The sequence below is a fragment of the Salmo salar genome, chromosome 15 (assembly GCF_965601325.2).
Source record: "Salmo salar chromosome 15, fSalSal1, whole genome shotgun sequence".
NCBI lineage: Eukaryota > Metazoa > Chordata > Actinopteri > Salmoniformes > Salmonidae > Salmo > Salmo salar.
In genome coordinates this window covers 59,411,249-59,433,149 of record NC_138305.1, presented here as the reverse complement: position 1 = coordinate 59,433,149, position 21,901 = coordinate 59,411,249, and the positions used below count along the sequence as shown (strand labels likewise).

General features: G+C 45.1%; 1 protein-coding gene across 1 annotated transcript in view; it reads right to left on the bottom strand.

Annotated features, from left to right (window-relative positions):
* LOC106571749 (kelch-like protein 29) overlaps window positions 1–21,901 on the bottom strand; it is a 327,789-nt gene that overhangs the window by 39,554 nt on the left and 266,334 nt on the right. The window contains exons 11-12 of the mRNA XM_014145167.3: window positions 10,916–11,098; window positions 8,980–9,160 (exon numbers count right to left, since the gene is read on the bottom strand). Coding sequence (XP_014000642.3) covers window positions 8,980–9,160; window positions 10,916–11,098 — 364 coding nt within the window. The remainder of the gene's footprint in view (window positions 1–8,979; window positions 9,161–10,915; window positions 11,099–21,901) is intronic.

The window sequence follows — 21,901 nt, the reverse complement described above, 5'->3', positions numbered from 1 at the left end:
CTGACTGATGTCTTGAGATGTTGCTTCAATATATCCACATAATTTCCCCTCCTCATGATGCCATCTATTTTCTGAAGTACACCAGTCCCTCCTGCAGCAAAGCACCACCACAACATGATACTGCCACTCCATACATAACGATAGTCATTATGGCCAAACAGTTCTATTTTTCTTTCATCAGACCAGAAGACATGTTGCTGTGCGATAGGAGTGCGACATCATAGCCTATTTAATCTCAGAGCCTATACCAAGGCAGGAGATAGAAACACAATAATCTATTGATAAACAAAATATTGAACAACAATTTGTCTTTAGCATAGAAGTGTAAGCTGTAGCTTAATGTCTCTTTATCTTTCTTCCTGTCAGTCTGGTCTTTCTCTTCTTTCCTTTTCTACTTGCTTTACAGCCCTGAGATGTTTCTAATGATCTGTAGAATGCTAAGAGGATAGGAGAGAGGGAGGTGGGATGAGGGGGGAGAGAGGGAGGTGGGAAGAGGGGGGAGAGAGGGAGGTGGGAAGAGGGGGGAGAGAGGGAGGTGGGAAGAGGGGGGAGAGAGGGAGGTGGGAAGAGGGTGGAGAGAGGGAGGTGGGAAGAGGAGGGAGAGAGGGAGGTGGGAAGAGGGTGGAGAGAGGGAGGTGGGAAGAGGAGGGAGAGAGACACAGAAATGATTAGCCTGCTGGTAAAACCTGGAAATCACCCAAAACTGCCTGCTAGTCGTTTATTAGCCTGGTAAAACACAAGCACACACATACACACACCCATTACCTCCCTGTCTCATCTCCACTCACCCTCTCCCCTGCACTAATACTCTCCCCAGGCCGAGGCCTAACCCACCAATCTCAGCCATGCCTGTTTCTCTGGATGTCGCCTGGAACCCCACGAGGGACGGTGCAGTCCTCCCTAGACATCCCCGTTTTATCATCCTCTCCTACACAAACCTCAGGCCTTCACACACACACACACACGTGCGTGCGCACACACGTTCCATTATACTCTCCACCTTCCACCCCCCCCTCCCTCCCCCCAGGCCCTCCTTGTGAAAGAGGATGAAGCTGGTGTGTCAGGGATAACGCAGATGATCTGGCTTTAATATAGCCATCAGGTATACTACAACAGCTCAATACTATGTAAGAGACAGATGAAGGGAGAGGGGTGAGAGAGAGGTAAAAAGATAAACGAAAAGATGGAGAGAGAGAGATGAAGGAAGAGATGAGGAGAGAAAGAAAGATGATTCTTAGACTTTTTTGGGACGTTTTTCCTCTCTCCCGGCGCCGGAGACTAAATCAGAGACGCATATAGCCACCCCACAGAGCTGGCAAAGCACAGCCTAAGGTCAAACACTTACTCACACACACACACACACACACACACACACACACACACACACACACACACACACACACACACACACACACACACCCCCTACGGTCACAAACACATCCATACGTCCGGGGTAGAGGGGAAACACAGACAGAGAGGAGAGGTTGATAATTAGCGGATGAAGGGGCGTTCAGCTGAATTAGCCTTCATACCCATTTACACATCAGAGAGAGAGGGATGAGAGAAAGAAGGAGAGGAGAGGGGGGAAGAGAAAGGGGGAAGAAGGAATAAGGGGGTAGAAAGAGAGCAAGGTTAGGGCAAAAGGTAGATGGAGCAAGAATGTGTTTTGGGAGTGGAAGAAAGTAAACAGCGAGGAAGGGGCTGAGTGGGAAAACGGGAGTGTAAAAAGTAGGGGAGAGAGTGGAAAGAAAAGGGGGGTGGGGGGGATTAGCAGGAAGGCGGTAAGGCGGAGCCTTGACTGCACAGTAGGGGACAGGGTTGTGAAGTTGTTAATCCTGGGGAGTTGAGGATTAGCTCTGTAGGGGGGGACCTCCACAGCAGGGGTCTGGAACTAACTTTACCTCATCACGGAGCTCTGCCGTTGGGCTACAGAGGCCCGCACCCCCCCCCCCCCCCCCCCCTCCTCTCCCAGCACCAAGCTGAAACACAGGCACAGGCAAACAGCTCATCAACATGCCACATTAGGAAAAGGAGACAGGGGAAAGAGGCTGGAGGGGTTTGGTTTGCGGTGCAGCAGTTTTTCTCAGTGCTACATGGGTACTGTCAGCAAAGGAGGGTGTGTGTCCATGCCAGTGTGTGAACGGTGTAAGTGTGTGCATGTATGAGTGTTTAAATGGGAGAGTGTGTGTGTGTATCTGTGAGTGTATGTATCATGCATGTGTGAGTGTTTGCAGGGCAAAGGTGTGTCTAGAGGTGAACGGGAGCTTGTGTGTGTGTAGAATGGGATAAATAAGTGGGGGCGAATCTCTCACGATGGCTTGACAGCTTCCTCTAGCAGGCAGACAATGGAGCCGATTACTGTCACAACCACTCTATACAGTCAGGCTGAGTAGAGCTTCTATACAACCACACTGAGTGGAGACTGGGCCTTCTATAGAGGAGAGACAGAGGAGACCAGGACAGGCATGAACAGGCTAACACTCTTTTCCTCAATGGACCATAGGGAGCAAACACACACATTCAAGGACGGACGTACACAAGAACGTAAGCACGCACACCACCACACACAAACACGCGCAAGCACAATGTCCTTTCTCTCTGTCTGACTGGCGGCTGAATGCCCTGAATACCTTTTCCAACCGGTAGTGAGCTGTGCGTGTGTGTCTAGCTGAATGTGTGAGTATCTCACTGAGTTTGACACACACTGTAGAGACACGATAAAGATATGGACTGTAATGCACTGTCCTCTCTGGAATAGAGAGTGGGTAGAGGATGGAAGAGGGAGAGAAAGAGGTGAAAAGGAAGAGAGAAAAATCGGGGGCTATATATATTTAATATGAATTGATACAAAGGTTGATTATTGCACACACTGCGCGTTTCGTCCAATGCTGGAGACTGGCCTGAAAAGAAACACCTACTGTAGAAGTTTGCAACAACCGTTTTTCTGAGAAGAAAAGTTAGACATTTTTATTGTGACAAAGACAGAAGGCCAGAGCAGGGCAAGGTCGACCACTACACAACATACAGCGCATTCAGAAAGTATTCAGACCCCGTCCCTTTTTCCACATTTTGCTACGTTACAGCCTTATTCTAAAATTGATTTACAAAAAAAATCCATAATTAATCGACCCTGCAAAACTAAAATAGTCCCAGTAACGATGTTAAAAAGACATCTAAAATACGTATTTTCTAGACGTTGAAGTTAGGTTCTGAATGAAAGATGAAAATACGTATTTCCGTACGTTTTAAATACATATTTTCCAGGACGTTGAAAAGGCATCTTTTCCGAATGTTGAAAATACGTATTTTCTAGACGTTGAAAATATGTATTTTCCAGATGTTGAAATCAGGCTGATTTTTGGTTCTGAATGACAGTTAAAATGACAATTTATAGACGTCTATGTTTGGGCCAAGCAAGGCTGGTCCAGACTGGACAAAATATGAATTTTATGAATGCCCATCCGTGTGGGAAGCCCACGATTTGTAAAGCAGGCTTTATTAGTCCTGTTTCCTGTGACTAATCATTTTGGCTATTTAAGCTCTGAATATAAGCTACCCAACTTTATGAGGAGTTATTGTGAGCCTATTTGCAATGTGTTTACACAGCGGGAAATGCAGAAGTATTATTTCTTTCAACATGATCAAAAATTTACAGATACAAACTTGAAACCACTGATTATGACAATGGGGTGAAACTCCTGGACAACAGTTGTGATTGTCCATTCCATATTGTTAATTTTCCTTTGACCTGTCCTGTTTTTAGGGGGTCTCCCGGGTGGCGCAGCGGTCTAAGGCACTGCATCTCGGTGCTAGAGGCGTTACTACAGACCTTGGTTCGATGCCAGGCTGTATCCCAACCGGCCGTGATTGGGAGTCCCATAGGGCGGCGCACAATTGGCCCAGCATCGTCCGGGTTAAGGTTTGATCGGGGTAGGTCGTCATTGTAAATAAGAATTTGTTCTTAACTGACTTGTGCAGTTAAATCAAAAGTTAAATCCAAATAAATATGTTGTTTGGTAACATGACAGTGCATTTTTTATTTGATTGAGAGCCATTTAGGTTAGAACTTGAAATAATGGGCAAATCTTGCACAATCCAGGTGTGGAAAGCTCTTTGAGACCTACTCAGGGGTGTGAATACTTATGCAAATGAGATATTTTGGTATTTGATTTTTAATACATTTACGGAAAAAAAATCTAAAAACATGCTTTCACTTTGTCATTATGGGGTATTGTGTGTAGATGGGTAAAACAAATCTACTTAATCAATTTTGAATTCAGGCTGTCACAACAATGTGGAATAAGACAAGGGGTATGAATATGAAACTTTGTGAAAAGACACATTTAACATTTACCTAAGGCCTATACCTCTGTGAAGGCCAAGACTGAGACAAGTTTAACCTTCACACACACACACGAAACAGAGAAAGTGAAATTCAGCTCATCAGAAGGGAATTGAAACTCACTGGGCAGCAAGCACAGCATTGGAACAAAAAAAACACACAAAAAAACATTCCAACACTTTACAGGGAAGAGACATTTCTAATGCAGCCTAGGTTTCTCCCAAAGTAGTAACAAAACCATATTCATTTCTTTAGTAAACCACCAGTCCCTCAGGGATGTTGTTCTATATAGAACACCTGATTCAACTCATCAAAAGCAATGACGATCAGTTGACAAGTTGAATCAGTTGACCTTGTGGTGGAACAGAACGAATGACTGGACTGGTGGTCCCTGAGGATGAGATTGGAAAACCCTGTACTAGAGTCTAGACTAGAGAATACTAGGCTTGTTAAACTACGCACCATATCACTGTATTAGGTAGCCTAGTGGTTAGAGCGTTGGGCCAGTAACCGGAAGGTTGCTGGATCGAATCCCCGAGCTGACAAGGTAAAAATCTGTCGTTCTACCCCTGAGCAAGGCAGTTATCCCACTGCTCCCCGGGCGCCAAAGATGTGGATGTCGATTAAGGCACCTCTCTGTTTCAGAAGAGTTGGCTTAAACGCGGAAGACACATTTCAGTTGGACAACTGACTAGGTGTCCCCCTTTCCCTAGTAAGTACTGCTAGACATGTTGCTAGCTAATAATCTTCATTCATTATAAACCGGTAATGGAACGTGCCTGTCTGCCTGTACATTATGCTCGATTAATAAAACAAAACCATCCGTGATTGACAGGTCATTAAATCATGATTATTCAAACGCAGCAATAAGGTTGGCTAGCAGTTCAACGTGTCGGCACGGTGCTGTTGTAACTCGCAATCAGGTATCTAAGGTTGTGCTACGCGCTGAAGACTTTGTCATTCATCTTATAGGGATCTGCCTCGACCACGTGAAAAGTAAAGTTGGACCCTAAACACTCCTCAGATACTGAATGTGAGAATGTATTTTGTTTTCTCAAGATTATTATCCGTTGCTTGTTCAACATCTTCCTAGGTCTTCAGCTCCTGATGACCAGCGTCGTTCCTATTCTATTGAGAGGGGTGTGTAGAATACATATGATGTGAGTGACGCAGATACAGTAGACTGTTGCTGTGGTTTCCTGCTGAGCTGGTATATAAAAGGCAGCAGCCCTGAGACAGACTGATTGAGGACATCATTGTGAACGTAGGAGAATTTCACGGTTAGGAGCCGTGAAACCAAGAGCAAGATGGACGCCCGGGCTACAAATTAGGAGGCAGGGCGGGTGGAGGCGCCGAGGTTGGGGCTAAGGCCTTGACTGACAAATGAGATGGGTAGAGACACACACACGCATGCATGGACACACACACACGCATGCATGGACACACACACACGCATGCATGGACACACACACACACACACACACACACACACACACACACACACACACACACACACACACACACACACACACACACACACACACACACACACACACACACACACACACACACACACACACACACACACACACACACCCCGGGAGACAGGCCTGTAAACAAACCTCAATCAGGCATGCCAATCAGTGTCTGAGTGGAGCAAATCAACTCTGGCTGCAGAGCATCAGGGCAGAGGCCCAGTTAGTCTGCTGCTAGTGCTGGTAGGGCTGGTAGAGCATACTGCATACTAAACCAGCCACTCACACACACCACTATATAAAATCACACAACACTACATCAAACAGACAGACAGATACAGTAGATAGACAAGACAGACCACTGACAACAACTCGGCCAAACTGCGCAAAACGCCATCCTGCAAAATAATGCAGGGAAGAACCAAAACATGGTCAATGGATGGAGAGCTGACCACGGTTGGGGTCAATTCCAGAAAGTAAATCAAATTCCAATTCCACATTCTCTTAAATTGAAAAGTGTTGAATATAATTGGAATTGGGATTTCAGTGTACTTCCTGAACGGGCTGGAATTGAAATGGAATTGACCCCAACCCTGGAGCTGTTTCAAAAAGCACTGGACTGTACTTTGCAAGCGCAGCGTGTGGCAGTTTCTATTCATTTTAATGACGGACGGCCACCAACAGACAGACCTACTCTACCACCATATGTTCATATGCTAGATAGCAAATGAGAGACCGACTGTGAGACGACAGTGAGAAGTCTTTAGAGAGCAAAGGTTCAAGTCCTGTCATGTTTTGATGAGAAATCCATATGCTTAGCTGGCCCAGCCATACTGGAAGGAAATGACCAGAAATGGCTTAACGACACCGGGTGTGTAAATTGCTGAGTTTGTGTGTGTATGTAACGCCAGGAGTATAAATATCCTTCAGACAAGGAGCTCTCGGCTACCTGGGGAGCAATTACAACCAGTAAGCCACGCTGCATGGACACACACACACACACACGCACGCACACTTCAACCACTCAGATAAGACAAGACACAGCACTGAAGTAACTTTTCGTATGTTCCTCAACCCTGCCACATTGAGTCTCCTGCTGTTTAGGAAGGTACACTAGTAGTTCCCACCACTGTGTTCACCGTTCAACCCCTTACACTTAGTTGACTCTCCATTCATCCGAGTTCCTCGGTAACAAGCGATAGATCTTTTTGACTGTTTCAGACTGACAGACAATTGTTGATTATTGAGACTGGCTGAGGGTTTCTGAGCATCATGGTTAAAACGCGCATGCACACGCACACACACCGCAGCTTTGTTCGGCTGTAAATACCTCGACGCACTGCTAGGTCTGCAATAATCTCGCCCCACCAACCGGCTCTCGCTCCGTCGAAACGTCTGGTTTCAGAGTGCCTCAGAATGGCCGAAACAACCCCTGGTTTTAATTGTCTGGTCTCTCAGTCAACCCTTAGATCCTCCCCCTAAATGTGCTGCACCCGGGGGCGGGGGGGATGATGTTTTTTGTGTTTGTGTGCAACAAAGAGAAGTAGGTTAGCTTGTCCATCATGGATATTCCATGAGTCTATCTACTCTATCTTTCTCTAAATAATCTGCCCTTTCTCGCCAATTCACAGCTGCTTTTGTAGTATCTTCTAAGGAGAGTTTGACACTTTTCGCAAACTGCCAGTGGCGAGCCATCTCCCACAGAGATGGGGTCTAACAATCTCCTCCAGTGCTTTACAGTAGTCGTAGCATTCCGCATCCTTGCCATTGGGGCGAAAAAGACAGCGCTTGTACTTTTTAATGGGATAGTGTTCTGCACAACCACAACATACATGATCAAACTGCCTTTGATTGCATGTCTTTACTTTTTCTATTTGAAGACGTTAGTGTACAGTGCTACAGGACGGCTAACAGAGTTATGCTAGCTACCAATTAGCATGAACGGCAATATGTTCCTAGTACCTCGGGTTCTGGGGAATTATTTCCGTGGTGCAACATAAACACTTTTCCGCCACGATTTGGAGCAACGTCTCATAGTGGTGTGATTCGCTCAGAATTTGAATTGATTATCATGTCACTCGGTAAATCCACACCCCATAAGTCCCAAACAGTCCCACACTGTTACCAGGCTTTACGTGCCAGAAACTCTAGCCTGGGGACAATGTTAGGTCTGCAATTACGAGCTGCGACTCGAGGCAGAGGAATCAAACGTGTTTCCATTACAGAGCTCAGTATTCCAGCCAGACACAGTCTTAATGACACAGCATGGCAGCGTTATGGGGACATATCAAATTAGATGAATCCATTTGAGGGACCGCTGTTACACGGAGAGAACTGCTCCAGTGTGTGTGTGTCTGTGTGGCGTGTGTCTGTGTGTTGTCTCGTGTGTGTGTGTGTGTGTGTGTGTATTCTGCCACATTGAGAGAGAGAGGGGCTTGGGAGAGCCACTCCATTCTGTAATGAGCAGCGGTGGCCTGTTGTAATACGTTCTGTTATGTTATGTTCTTTTGATTGCTCAGTTTAATCTTCCCAGCCCGGCTGAGAGCAGCAAAAGATGAAGACATTTTACCCCAGTTGTGTGTGTGAGTGCGAGACTGTGTTGAGAGCAGCGGAAGATGAAGCCATTTTACCACTGCCATTCATATTGCCTCAGAGGCTTCCAGTCTCACTGTTAGACTGTCGTGAAAGGAAGAGTTTATTTCTGATCATAAATGGATTTTTATCACAAATAATTAAGTTTGACGTTAATTGTCCTTCAAGTTGAACGTTTTTCTACACCACGAGACAGTTGCACACACAGGGACATGCGTATCCTTCCGCCCAAGGACATCAATACATAAGGAGCTCTATTGTAAAAGCAAAAGTCGATGTGACCTCGTAACATATAAGACACTAAAATAACTTCCGTATAAGTATAGCCTACATAAAATGTCCTACTTAAATAGAATAGTACTTTAGTCTGTGTCACAATGGATAGACGTCTTCTCGCTCTGCTCCCGGCCCAGAGCACTTACAGACGTGTTTCGGTAGCACAGCACAGCTTCCTTTACCGCTACACGAGCGCCATTACAAGCTTAAGCCACTTTATCAGTCGTTTCCACTCCATAGTCACATATAGTAGCATATAGTGTATAAGTGTCCAAGTGTGTCAGTGTCTCTTACCTCTCTACATGGTTCAGGTTTCCTGACACGCCCAGTCCTCCAATGGTATAGAGTTTCCCGTCGTACACCAGACTGTTGTGTCTGCAGCGAGGCACCGTCATACGAGACACCAGGTTCCAGTTGTCCAACAGAGACATGTAGCACCACACATCAGTTACCGTCACACCCGACTCTGTCCCGCCTTAAAACACACACACACACACAAAGACACAAGTCAGCTACAGTCACATCAGACTCTAGCAAAAAATTCAATATACATGAAACAAAGGTTAAAAATATTGAGTTGAAGATAGTTTTTACTGGTTTCCAATAAGTAATTATTGAATCGTTGTAAGCTGGGGGCAAATGTAACATGGTACCACCAAGTGGGGGTTGGTATCTTGGCGGTACCTTGTTACATTTGCCCCCAGCTTACAACGATTCAGGAATTACTTATTGACCCTTTATTTTTACAAACATAACCTACATTATATGGCCAAAAGTATGTGGACACTTGCTCATCGAACATCTCATTCCAAAATCATGGGCATTAATATGGAGTTGGTCCCCCCTTTGCTGCTATAGCAGCCTCCACTCTTCTGGGAAGGCTTTCCATTAGATGTTGGAACATTACTGCAGGGGCTTGCTTCCATTCAGCCACAAGAGCATTAGGGATGTCAGTCATTAATATTAGGCGATTAGACCTGGCTCGCAGTCGGCGGTCCAATTCATCCCATAGGTGGTCGATGGGGTTGAGGTCAGGGCTCTGTGCAGGCCAGTCAAGTTCTTCCACAACGATCTTGACAAACAATTTCTGTATGGACCTCGCTTTGTGGACAGGGGCATTATCATGCTGAAACAGGAAAGGGCCGTCCCCGAACTGTTGCCACAAAGATGCTGTAGCCTTCACTGGAACTAAAGGGCCTAGCCCAAACCATGACAAGCAGCCCTAGACCATTATTCCTCCTCCACCAAACTTTACAGTAGGCACTATGCATTCGGCAGGTAGCATTCTCCTGGCATCCACCAAACCCAGATTTGACCATCGGATTGTCATATGGTGAAGTGTGACTCATCACTCCATAGAATTAGTTTCCACTGCTCCAGAGGCAAATGGTGGCGAGCTTTACGACACTCCAGCCGACGCTTGGCATTGCGCATTGTGATCTTAGGCTTGTGTGCGGCTGCTCGGCCATGGAAACACCATTTCATTTAACTGCCGACGAACAGATCTTGTGCTGACGCTGCTTCCAGAGGCAGTTTGGAACTCGGTAGTGAGTGTTGCAAGCGAGGACAGACGAATTTACCACCGTACGCACTTCAGCAGGTCCTGTGAGCTGGTGTGGCCTACCTCCTTTGTTATACCTAGACGTTTCCACTTCACAATAACAGCACTTACAGTTGACCGGGGCAGCTCTAGCCGGGCAGAAATTTGACAAACTAACTTGTTGGAAAGGTGGCTACCGATGACGGTGCCACGTTGAAAGTCCCTGAGCTCTTCAGTACGGACCATTCTACTGCCAATATTTGTCTATGTAGCGTAGCTGGGTTTGAAACAGCAAACAGAATGGACATTTCATTCATTCTCTGCAGGGACACACACAGTCCTCAGCCATGGTTAGTACTACTGTACACTGCTGATTTCCCCACTGACTGCCTGCCTCCCCACAGACACACACATAGGCCAGGTCCACCGGCCCAACACACATTTACATTTATATGAAATGAGGTAGAGGGGAACATGCAGCAGGACGAATCCTAGTAGTGCTGTTTCACAGTCCTATGTCAAGGTCTAACTCTGTGTAGGAGTGTGGAAGACAGAACAGATAGACCTCTGGAGGAATACAGATCTAAAATAATCTGAAGAATATCAATGTTAACATTATGTGAGAATGTGTGTGTTTGTGTGTCCATGCATGCATGGATGTGTTTGCTGCAATCCCCATCATTAGCCTACCTGATAGGTAGATGTTGTCCCCTGCTGAGATGACGCTGAATAACTCTCTGTCGTAGAAGGGCAGGCTGGCCAGTGGGTACCACTTACTGTTCTGAGGGTTAAAACACGTCACGGCAGTCAGAGATCGCTGGTTCATACCGATGGCCTGGCGCCCACCGATTAACACTATCACCTCCGCCACACCTAGAGGTAGGGAGGGGGAGAGAGAAGAGAGGAGTGAGGTGTGGGAGAGGGGAGGGAAAGAAGGGGGATGGATGGATGGGAGGAGGGACGAGACAAAGATAAACTGTGTTTGCAGTACCATACGGCGAGCAGATTTATTTTGTGAGTGAGTTTCTGTTAAGATAGAGGACCCAGCCGTTTAGAGCAGCAACAGTTGAGCCTAAGTTGGAAGTTCATGTGCAAAAATATGCGCTACTTATACAGCGATAGGATAGTTAGGTTCAAGCAATGTTTGTGACAAACAATTAGTCCATTTGAGTCGGGAAAAATGGAGAGAAATGTCCCACATGACAGCTCAGAGGCACATTGTTTCTCAAATGGGTTATGGTTGCCTGAAAAGCTCAGGTTTCTCACGTAAACCCGGTAGACACAACACGCCTTTCAAAATCCTAACATCGCTGAGCCTCTCACATTAAACAACCATCTTTCCTGTCATTTTTTGGTTCGTTGGTGTTGCCAATGTAGTGGTGCGCACTCTAAACGATGTGGCACACACACACACTACAAGATTCTTCACTCTGTCTTCTTCTTCGATGGGGTTTAAGGCTGTTGGCATCCAATGTTAATGGTACATTATTGCCCACATTTGGACGGAGAAACAAACAAAAAAACTTTCCGGAAACGGGGGAAAACGACATACAAAATAAAACACAATTTTTTTTCTTCTTTTTTTAAACAAAAAAACAGACTTCTTTAATCACAGTCCACTCCAAAATACATCCCTACACAGCCTCGGCTGTGAAATCAAAGACCACAAAAAATGTCTGTGCCATTCACAATGATTCCAATTTTCATATACATTTCTTCTCCGCTTGTGCTGTACAGTTTATGACCATTGCAATGAATAATACAAAGTCCACCTTTTTAACATGTAGCATTTCACTATCCCTCAGATGATGAGAAACCTTCACTGGTCGTGGTGGCTCTACTACCATTGCTCCTTCCCCGCCACTCATTCCTTCCAATCTTCTCACAGCCTCCACGCTGCACACTCCTTACTCTTGCCATCTCATTCTCCTTCACCCTAACAGGGCACTCCAGGAATTCAGGCCCATGTTCACCTCCACAGTTGCAGCATTTCCCTTCATCTGGCCTACAATATTATTCCCTTCTGCACACACTTGACACAATATTTTACATTTATGACACTTTAGGGTCTTGTGCACAAAAGCTCTTACAGGGTATTTCATGAATCCTAACTTTATATGAGAAGGGAGAGACTCCTTCATCAAAGAACAGTAAGCATGGATGAAGTGAACTTATTTTCTCCATCCACCATACAGGTCAGTCGACGTGCACCGACCACTCAATCGATGTCTTCAGTTATATGCGCCACCCCAGAAATAACCCCTTTGATAGGTACCCTGCTACAAAAAATCCCTGCAGGAAAAATTCCACTCTGATATTTTAAAACACGCTCCTTCTGCTCCGCAGACACACACAAAAAAATCGTGTGACATTCCAGATTTTCCTGGAGACGATAAACGGATTTCCCAAGTAGCATTGATCCATAACCCTGACTCCGACCGAAAACGAGTCTAGTGGTTTCCTATTTTATAACATAGCTTTACTTCTCATTTCCCTCTTTCTTCGCCAATGTAACCCACTCATTCTCACTTTCTGTACTATTCGCTTCACTCGACTCACAAGCAGTTTCAAACAAAACCTCAGTTTCCGCCATCTTCCGTTCCCCATACCGTGCTGTCTCGCGATGTGATACGGTGTAATGTAGTAGCTACGAGCTGTGGCTCATAGCAGCCCCCATAAACGTTTAGTCAGATGTTCACGCTTGCCATACAGAGTTCAAATATCTAGCCAACATTTTGAATCGTCAACTTCAGAGCTGTACCGATTTGACACTTCGGCATAGGTTGTAGGCAAGTACAAACGCATACTAGTAGTAGCCATCGCTCCTGCTCGAGAGTCTACACATTCTGGGTGATGCAAAACAATGTCATCCCACTAGCTATTGCTGACCACCGTTCTCAAAAGTTGTCGTTGCACATCTCACACTACAAGAGCATTGCCGATTTTGTATCGATAAAAATCGAACCTGTTTGAAACTATCCAGACAGCTTGGTAGCCCTTAGATTGCGTCTTTGACCCGCTCACATTAAACGAGCGTCAGTGATGGCCGCGCACCCCAAGTAAGCAACGACATGGGGATTTTGTCTCCGATCTCAATAACTTGTCTGGGACAGCTAAATCCTGGCCAAAATCGTGTAGTGTACACCCGGCATAAGAGACAGGATTTTGGAAGGCTGGACACGCGAGGCTCTCCTCTCTTTCTCCCTCTATCCATTTCCACAGATAACACCCCTATCTCCATCCCTCTCTCTCTCTCTCTCTCTCCATTACCACAAATAACACCTCTCTCTCTCCACACTTATTTATCCAGCTTGCTTTCCCTCTCCTCTCTGGCCTCCTCTCTTCTCCATTCCCATAGATAGCACTTCTCTCTCGGTGCTAGTGAAACTCACAGCATGCCCTCAATCCTTTACTAAATCAATATGCTAAATCAATGTGTGGGTATTCAAGAACAGCAGCACTATAAACAGCATTTGAATTCTGGGTCTCATCTCAAGGAGTGGGCATTCAGTGCAGCACATCCATTAACCTGTGTGTGTGTGTAACTGTGTATTTTGATCAGTGAGATCTATGTGAGTATAAGTATTCTCTTCATGTTCAGTGCTCAACCATGTGTTCAGCACACTACCAGCATCTCATCTCCACACACACTCTACTGTTGGCAGACGATGTAGTTTGTGTGTGTGCGGGCGTGTGTGTCTTGTCATACGCTGTACAAAAACACCACGTGTTTCTCCAGGCCTCTTAGCCCTCAACAGCAGGTAGACAATGAGAGCGAGAGGAGAGGAGAGAGACCGAGAGTGCAAGGGAGAGATCGGGAGAGCCAGAGAGAAGGAAAGAGAGAGAGAAGGAAAGAGATACATTCCTCAGAAATTCCATAGCTAGGATTCTAACCGCTGGCTCATTTTCCTGGATCAATACTCCAAACCTTCTCCTCTCCTCCCTTGTTCCCCTGACAACCTCTGTCCACCGCTCCTTTACCATCTTTCCCTCCCTGTCATCTTTTTTTCCCTAAAGCTGCTCTTTCTCTTTTCTCTTTACCCGTCTTTCTCCAGGGCTGTGAGAGCACCGAGTGCTTTTGGTTTTGATAAAAAAGAGAGGAGGAAAGAGGAGGAAAAAGATAAAGCAGCACAGAAGGCTTTAGTGGGATGAGGAGAAGTAAATGCTGGCTCAGGCACAGGCCTATCATGTATCATATATCAATGACATACCGCTTACACTGGGATAGGATGGCTGGAGAAATGCACTGCTTCTTCTTTCAAGGATTACAAGAGCAGTTGAATTGCAAATGGGCCACACCTGTATGAGAGCTTTACCAAATACTATGAATATGTGTTGCCATTGTGACTACAAAAAAAAGATGTGGTCGAAAGAACACTGGCTGATTTTTAAAGCGGGGAAATAGTGACAACATATCTTCTGTGTAGGGGGATGAGATGAGAGCAGTGTAAAAATAGATTTAATGCTGAGTGTACTTCTGAGGTATTCAGAGTGACAACAGCACACCCACAAGGTACTATTTGCAGGCATACTGTACATCCAGCTGATATAGTGCTTTTACAGTATTGCTGAATGGGTGATTCTCAGTCCTGAGGTAAATGCCAACCAGGTACGTCTACAGTACATGTACTATATGAAACATACTGTACGTATTGAGTGAACATGTGTTTAGATCATACATTCAGCGGATGGTGTAGTTCTCTGCTCTGAGGTAAATGCCAACCATCTTGACACATAATGGGACATACATCATGTATTGGTTGAACATATGTGTTTATGTTATATGATAGAATTTACCACATAACAACCTGAAGGTTCATGCATACACCAGGGACAGGGGGATAATTGCCAAGACAAGCAACTCTCGTTTTAGTTTTTCCGTTGCAGAATGTTTTTGCTAGTGAACATGACATCTGGCCGGTAGCCTCTTGACCCCTGCTCCCTGAGGTCAAACTGACAGATGCTTCTCAGCTCGTTAGGGAGGTGAAAAAAAATCTCTTGCTCTTGCCCTCTCTCTCCATCTATCCATGTGTGGCTAAAACGTCTTCCGAGTGTTGTGAGACAGTGCACTCTCCTTGACAACAGACCCACACACAGGGGCGGCTGTCTGTCGGCTGCTGAAACGACATCGGGGGAGAAGGGTGGATGGAGCGAGGGATGGAAAGATAGAGGGATAACTGAGATGCTGACAGCCTGTGGTTTATTTCCTGTGTCGTGACCATGAGAGGAAAGGGAGAGGCAGGGGGCGGGAACTCTGAGAGGTGAGCTGCCCACCTGCTGAGCACACAGTAGCATCGGCAGGACACACACACACAACCACGCACACCGCTCGTCTCTCTGCTCCCATCTATGGTTGAAAAGCTACCGGTAATTGACCAAATTTATCGGTAATCTATGGCATTCTATTATATTAAACCCCAATGGTATTCACTAAGTTTAGGATTTATATTTAGGATAATGTTTTACAGCTTTATCATTCTGTGTATGTTAAAATCATAGTTGTTTTAATGGTACATATGATAAGGCCACACAGAAGGCCAGAGATAATTACAGACAACGGTGATAATCAGAAGTACCCAAGAAGGCCACTAGATGTCATCTGGTAAAATTACAAATGTTCCTTGAAAGTTACCAAAATTCTTTGCAACCCTACTCCAGACCCCCCAGAGTCCGGTCTGGAGCGCGAAGTCACAAGCTCTGTTAGTCGGCTACTGCGTAGCAACCTAGCGGTGCCAAAAGCCCTGGTCTGCCCTAGAAAGCCTATGTACAGTGCATTCTGAATGTTTTCATGACCCCTTCCTGTGTATCCTGTTTCCAAGGATCATTCTTGAGATGTTTCCACAACTTGATTGGAGTCCACCTGTGGTAAATTCAATTGATTGGACATGATTTGGAAAGGCACACACCTGTCTATAGAAGGTCAGTCACAGTTGACAGTGCATGTCAGAGCAAGCCATGAGATCAAAGAAGTTGTCCGTAGAGCTCTGAGACAGGATTGTGTTGAGGCACAGATCTGGGGAAGGGTACCAAAAAATGTCTGCAGCATTGAAGGTCCTCGAAAACACAGTGGCCTCCATCATTCTTAAATGAAAGAAGTTTGGAACCACCAAGACTCTTCCTATAGCTGGCCACCTGGGCAAACTGAGCAAGAAGCCGATGGGAGAACCTTCCACTTGGAGTTTGCCAAAAGGCACCAAAAGGACTCGCAGTCCATGAGAAACAAGATTCTGAGAGCTCTGGAGCAGGTTTTCATCAAGGATCTCACTGTACTTTGCTCAGTTCCCTCGATCCTGAGGAGTGTCCCAGTCCCTGCCGCTGAAAAACATCCCCACAGCATGACGCTGCCATCACCATGCTTCACCGTAGGGATGGTGCCAGGTTTCCTCCAGACGTGACGCTTGGCATTCAGGCCAAAGAGTTCAATCTTGGTTTCATCAGACCAGAGAATCTTGTTTCTCAAGGTCTGAGAGTCCTTTAGTTGCCTTTTGGCAAACTCTTAGCGGGCTGTCATGTGCCTTTTACTGAAGTGTGGCTTCCGACTGGCCACTCTACCATAAAGGCCTGATTGATGGAGTGCTGCAGAGATGGTTGTCCTTCTGGAAGGTTCTCCCATCTCCACACAGGAACTCTGGAGCTCTGTCAGAGTGACCATCGGGTTCACCTCCCTGACCAAGGCCCTTCTTCCCCTATTGCTCAGTTTGGCCGGCTGGCCAGCTTTAGGAAGAGTCTTGTTGGTTTGAATACTTTCCGAATGCACTGTAAGTATATTTTAGAAATTACAATTACTTTTGATACTTAAGTATATTTAAAACCAAATACTTTTAGACTTTTACTCTAGATGTATTTTACTGGGTGACTTTCACTTTTACTTGACTCATTTTCTATTAAGGTACTGTATCTTTACTCAAGTATGACAATTGGTACTCTTCCCACCACTACACACACACACACACACACACACACACACACACACCCACCCTTCTCGGTCTTTCCTTGTTCTCCTCCCTGCCCCATGCTGTGCCCCTGCTATCTCCTCTTTTCCCCCTACGGCTAAACCCTTCTAAGGCCTGCTTCCTCTGTTTTTTATCTCCTCTTATCTCTATCTCTTCCCTTATTTACTCCACAGTTCAACCTTGCTCTCTCTAGCCATTGTCTGTATATCTCACCTTGATCTCTCCCATTGCCCCGTCCTCTTCCGCTTCGACCCTCTTTCTTTCCCCTCAATCTCTCTCATATCAATTCAATTTAAGGGCTTTATTGGCATGAGAAACACATGTTAACATTGGCAAAGCAAGCGAAGTAGATACTAAACAAAAGTGAAATAAAGAATATAAATTTACATGAAACATTACACTCACAAAAGTTACAAAAGAATAAAGACATTTCAAATGTCATATTATGTGCTAATAGTTCAAGTACAAAAAGGAAAATAAATAAACATAAATATGGGTTGTATTTACAATGGTGTTTGTTCTTCACTGGTTGCCCTTTTCTTGTGGCAACAGGTCACAAATCTTGCTGTTGTGATGGCACACTGTGGTTTATCAAAATTGGGTTTGTTTTCGAATTCTTTGTGGATTTGTGTAATCTGAGTGAAATATGTGTCTCTAATATGGTCATACATTTGGCAGGAGGTTATGAAGTGCAGCTCAGTTTCCACCTCATTTTGTGGGCAGTGTGCACATAGCCTGTCTTCTCTTGAGATCCAGGTCTGCCTACGGCGGCCTTTCTCAATAGCAAGGCCACGCTCACTGAGTCTGTACATAGTCAAAGCTTTCCTTAAGTTTTGGCCAGTCACAGTGATCAGATATTCTGCCACCATGAACTCTCTGTTTAGGGCCAAATTACTTGACACATTCCAATATGTCAAGTAATTCTCTTTTTGTTTTCTCATGATTTGGTTGGGTCTAATTGTGCTGCTGTCCTGGGGATCTGTGGGGTCTGTCACTAAGCCCCACTCTCCCCTTTTCTCTCAGCCCTCTCAATCCTTCTCCTCCTCCTCCTTTCTCCTAACCTTATGCTCTTTCTCCCAGGGAGGTCATTTGGTATGGTGAGGATCAGGAGGCCAGGGGCCTCGGATACACTGTATGTGTGTGTGTGTGTGTGGCCCCTGCTGTGAGGGTATTCTGGCAAAGAATCAGGGAGCGTGTTTGAGTCTATGTAAGTGTGTGCTCTTAGGGTATTCTCAGGGTGTGTGTGTGTGTATATGCATTTGTGGCCTACTGTGAGGGGGCTCTAGCCAGCCCTTGAAAGACACAATGCGACAGGGACTCAGCACTAGCAGGTGACACACACACACACACACACACACACACACACACACACACACACACTAAATGTGACCGTTTAACCTACCCAAGACTTTACAGCAGCTTCAACCTCATACAATATTCCTCCAGCCTGGTTATGTGAAAATCATTGCATGTGTGGATTTGGTGTTTGCATGTGTGTGTTCTGTACACTGCATAATCTAGCTCTTGGAAGAAACTGAGCCAAATCAGCCAGCCGGTACTTGATCCTCTGGTCAGTGGTCAGAAAGCTATGTCGTCATGCCGACAGCCAGGGGGTTGAAATTCAATCCCCATATTTAGGCCAGCGGTCAGAGGACATACTAGCTACAGTAACATTTAAATGTATGATGTGAAAACGATACATTTGTTCAAACTTTCAGCAATAAGACCCAGAAACATCAATGTCTCCACCTTTATGTTCTATTCTAGGCTCTCCTATATCTTTCCACGTTGCAAGAGATGAGATATGATTATGATATGCTGAAGGCATTTCCGAAGCGTCGGCATAGTGTGTGTCTCTCAGCCATTCTCAAGCGGCGCGGACCGTACCGCTTCCCTTTTCAGACCGTAGCACAGAGTAATATCACGCTACATTGGATCTTTAAAACAAACCAGCCTGAATAATCACTCAAACTAGGAGCTGGACACCAGCACGCACGCACGCGCACACATAAATACCCATGCATATGCTCGCAACTACCCAAAATAACAAACCCTATAATTGGCTTCCAAATTCACACATTTCACCCAAGTCCTATCTCCCAAATGAATGGCTGGAGTGGAGGTGGTGCTTCAGACGATAAGCCGACAGACAGAAGCGAATAGTATGAAATATCATCTTATGATCTCTGTGCTCCCGTGTAGGAGTCTAGTGTGAATCGGTTGTGTGCGTATGTGTGTGTGTGTGTGTGTGTGTGTGTGTAGTTCTCATTTCTGTCTCAGTGGTGCCTCTGTCTCTTCAGTCTCTTCCCCAGAGGGCCGAGGGGGACAAGAAGTGTGAATAAGATGATGATGTCACCACTCCAAATGTAGGGCTTCAAGAGTGTGCGTGTGCGTTAAAATCAGAGTCTGACTTTAACATCTTTATATAGTCTTCCCAATATCTTCACTACCCTAGGCCTGCAGGCCACTCACTTTACTAAGTGTATTTTTACACCATGACTATTAATGCTTCAGGTTACCGTCCTCCTGGACAGCTACTGGGTCTGCAGGCTTTTGCTCCAGCCCTGCTCTAACACCAAAGCCCTGTAGAGCAGCTGATGAACTGAATCAGGTGTGTTAGAGCAGGGCTGGAGCAAAAGCCTGCAGACCCAATAGCTCTCCAGGCGGAGGGTTGGACATCCGTGGGTTATATTCACCGATTCATTTCATTGCATTTGAAGATGACTGTATTTGACTACAGATTCTTCTTTGAAAGTTGATTGCTTACCTGTCTACCACAGTTCAAAGCAGCCGCTGGCCTCTCCAACCAAACACAGCATTTGACTGCATACTTATGACTGGAGCTACTGTATGCGAGTCTAAACCATGATAAAAGTCAGCGCTTGACCAGTTCAGACCTGCTGCAATGCGGTTTGTTAGCTCTCCTCTCTCGCTGGTGCTGTGTACAGTATCTGTGTGTGGTTTAATCATTTATTTTGTAGATTCTGGGCTTGTGGCTCGTGAATTTTATATTAGTATACAGAAAGTGCAAATGGTCACAGAGATGAGAATCTCATTTCAGACCGTCCCCCTGCTTTAGCCGGTATATATTAAAGTATGTGTATATAGCTGGGCCCAAGCACCCAAATATGTATGTATGTATGTATGTATGTATGTATGTATGTATGTATGTATGTATGTATGTATGTATGTATGTATGTATGTATGTATGTATGTATGTGTATGTGTGTGTGTGTGTGTGTGTGTGTGTGTGTATAGAGTGGGGGTACACGTCCCGCAGTCATTACAGCTCATTTGTCTGAGTGCTAGTAACACTTGGCTGAGCTAAGTTAACGGTTTGGCCTTGCTCTAGATTTTCCTTTCTCGGGCTGGCTGCGCTGAGCATAGCTGCTGTGAGGAAGGGGTTTGACGTGTTCGTGTGTCCGAACCAAAACCGAATCAACCTCAAAAAGCACTAATCGCTCAGCACTACTGTTCATTGATGTCAAAAAACTGACTGTGGTTTACGTCTCGTCTCAGTAACAGATCCTTATTAACATGCAGGAGACAGAGGGATCAGAAAATAAGACTAAATGCAGTGCCTTCGGAAAGTACTCAGACCCCTTGGCTTTTTCCACATTTTGTTACAATACAGCCTTATTCTAAAATGGATTAAATAAAAAATAAAAACATCCTCAGCAATCTACACACCATACCCCATAATGACAAAGTGAAAAAAAAGATTTAATCAAATTTAGAATAACGCTAACGTAACAAAATGTGGAAAAATTCAAGGGGTCTGAAAACATTCCGAAGGCATCGTTCATCTATGGGTGTAAACTTCGCAAATTCACAATGTAATCCCTGAGTTCCTCAGAATACCTAATGACAGATAATCACTTTGCATACAGTATATTGTCTCTAATTAGCCAATTAGTAGCTAGGAGAGTTACCGGAGTGATGTGTGAATGGTTCATTATGAGTTTTAGGCTGTGTTTACACAACCACCCTAAGAACCCAAATCTGTTTTTCTTTCAATATCAAATCACTTTTTCCTGACCGTCCACACTCAGTTTTACATGTGACCCATATCAGATTAGTGCATTCACACTGATGTAGCCTCTGAAGTAGCACACAGATACCGTGCTCATTTCCTGTCAGTGTTGATTACAATTTTGGGGTGGTTGTCATGGTAAGGGCAGAACAGAGCAATAAAAAAAGAAAAGATCTGAGCATCCAGACAGAGGCCGCATATGGAGGGTCGGGATTGAGATCCACTTGGGCTGCGTTTAGACAAGGAGCCCAATTTTGATATTTATTTCATTAGTTGGTCTTTCGACCAACTAGCTCTCACATCAGAATTAGACGTTCATCCATTTTTAAGTTGTTCCAAACGTCAAATTTCAACATTTTTAAGGTTAAGTTTAGGCATTAACTCTGAATGTAAGGTTATGGTTAAGTTCAGGCATTAGGTATTAACTCTGAATGGTTAAGATAACGGTTAAGGTTTGGGCTATGCTCAAAATCTCAAAAACGACTGTTTATCGCTGGATTCGAACATGCAACCTTTTGCACCAGAGGCGGATGCTCCCCGTCCATAATGCCCAAGCAAAACCCAAACCTACTTCAAGGTAACAGTGGCCGGGTTTTCACACCATCTCCCGACGTCCTCATACATGGACGGACGTCGAATACTGATTTATATCACGGATGACCTGGCTGCTTTTGACCAATCAGATCAGTT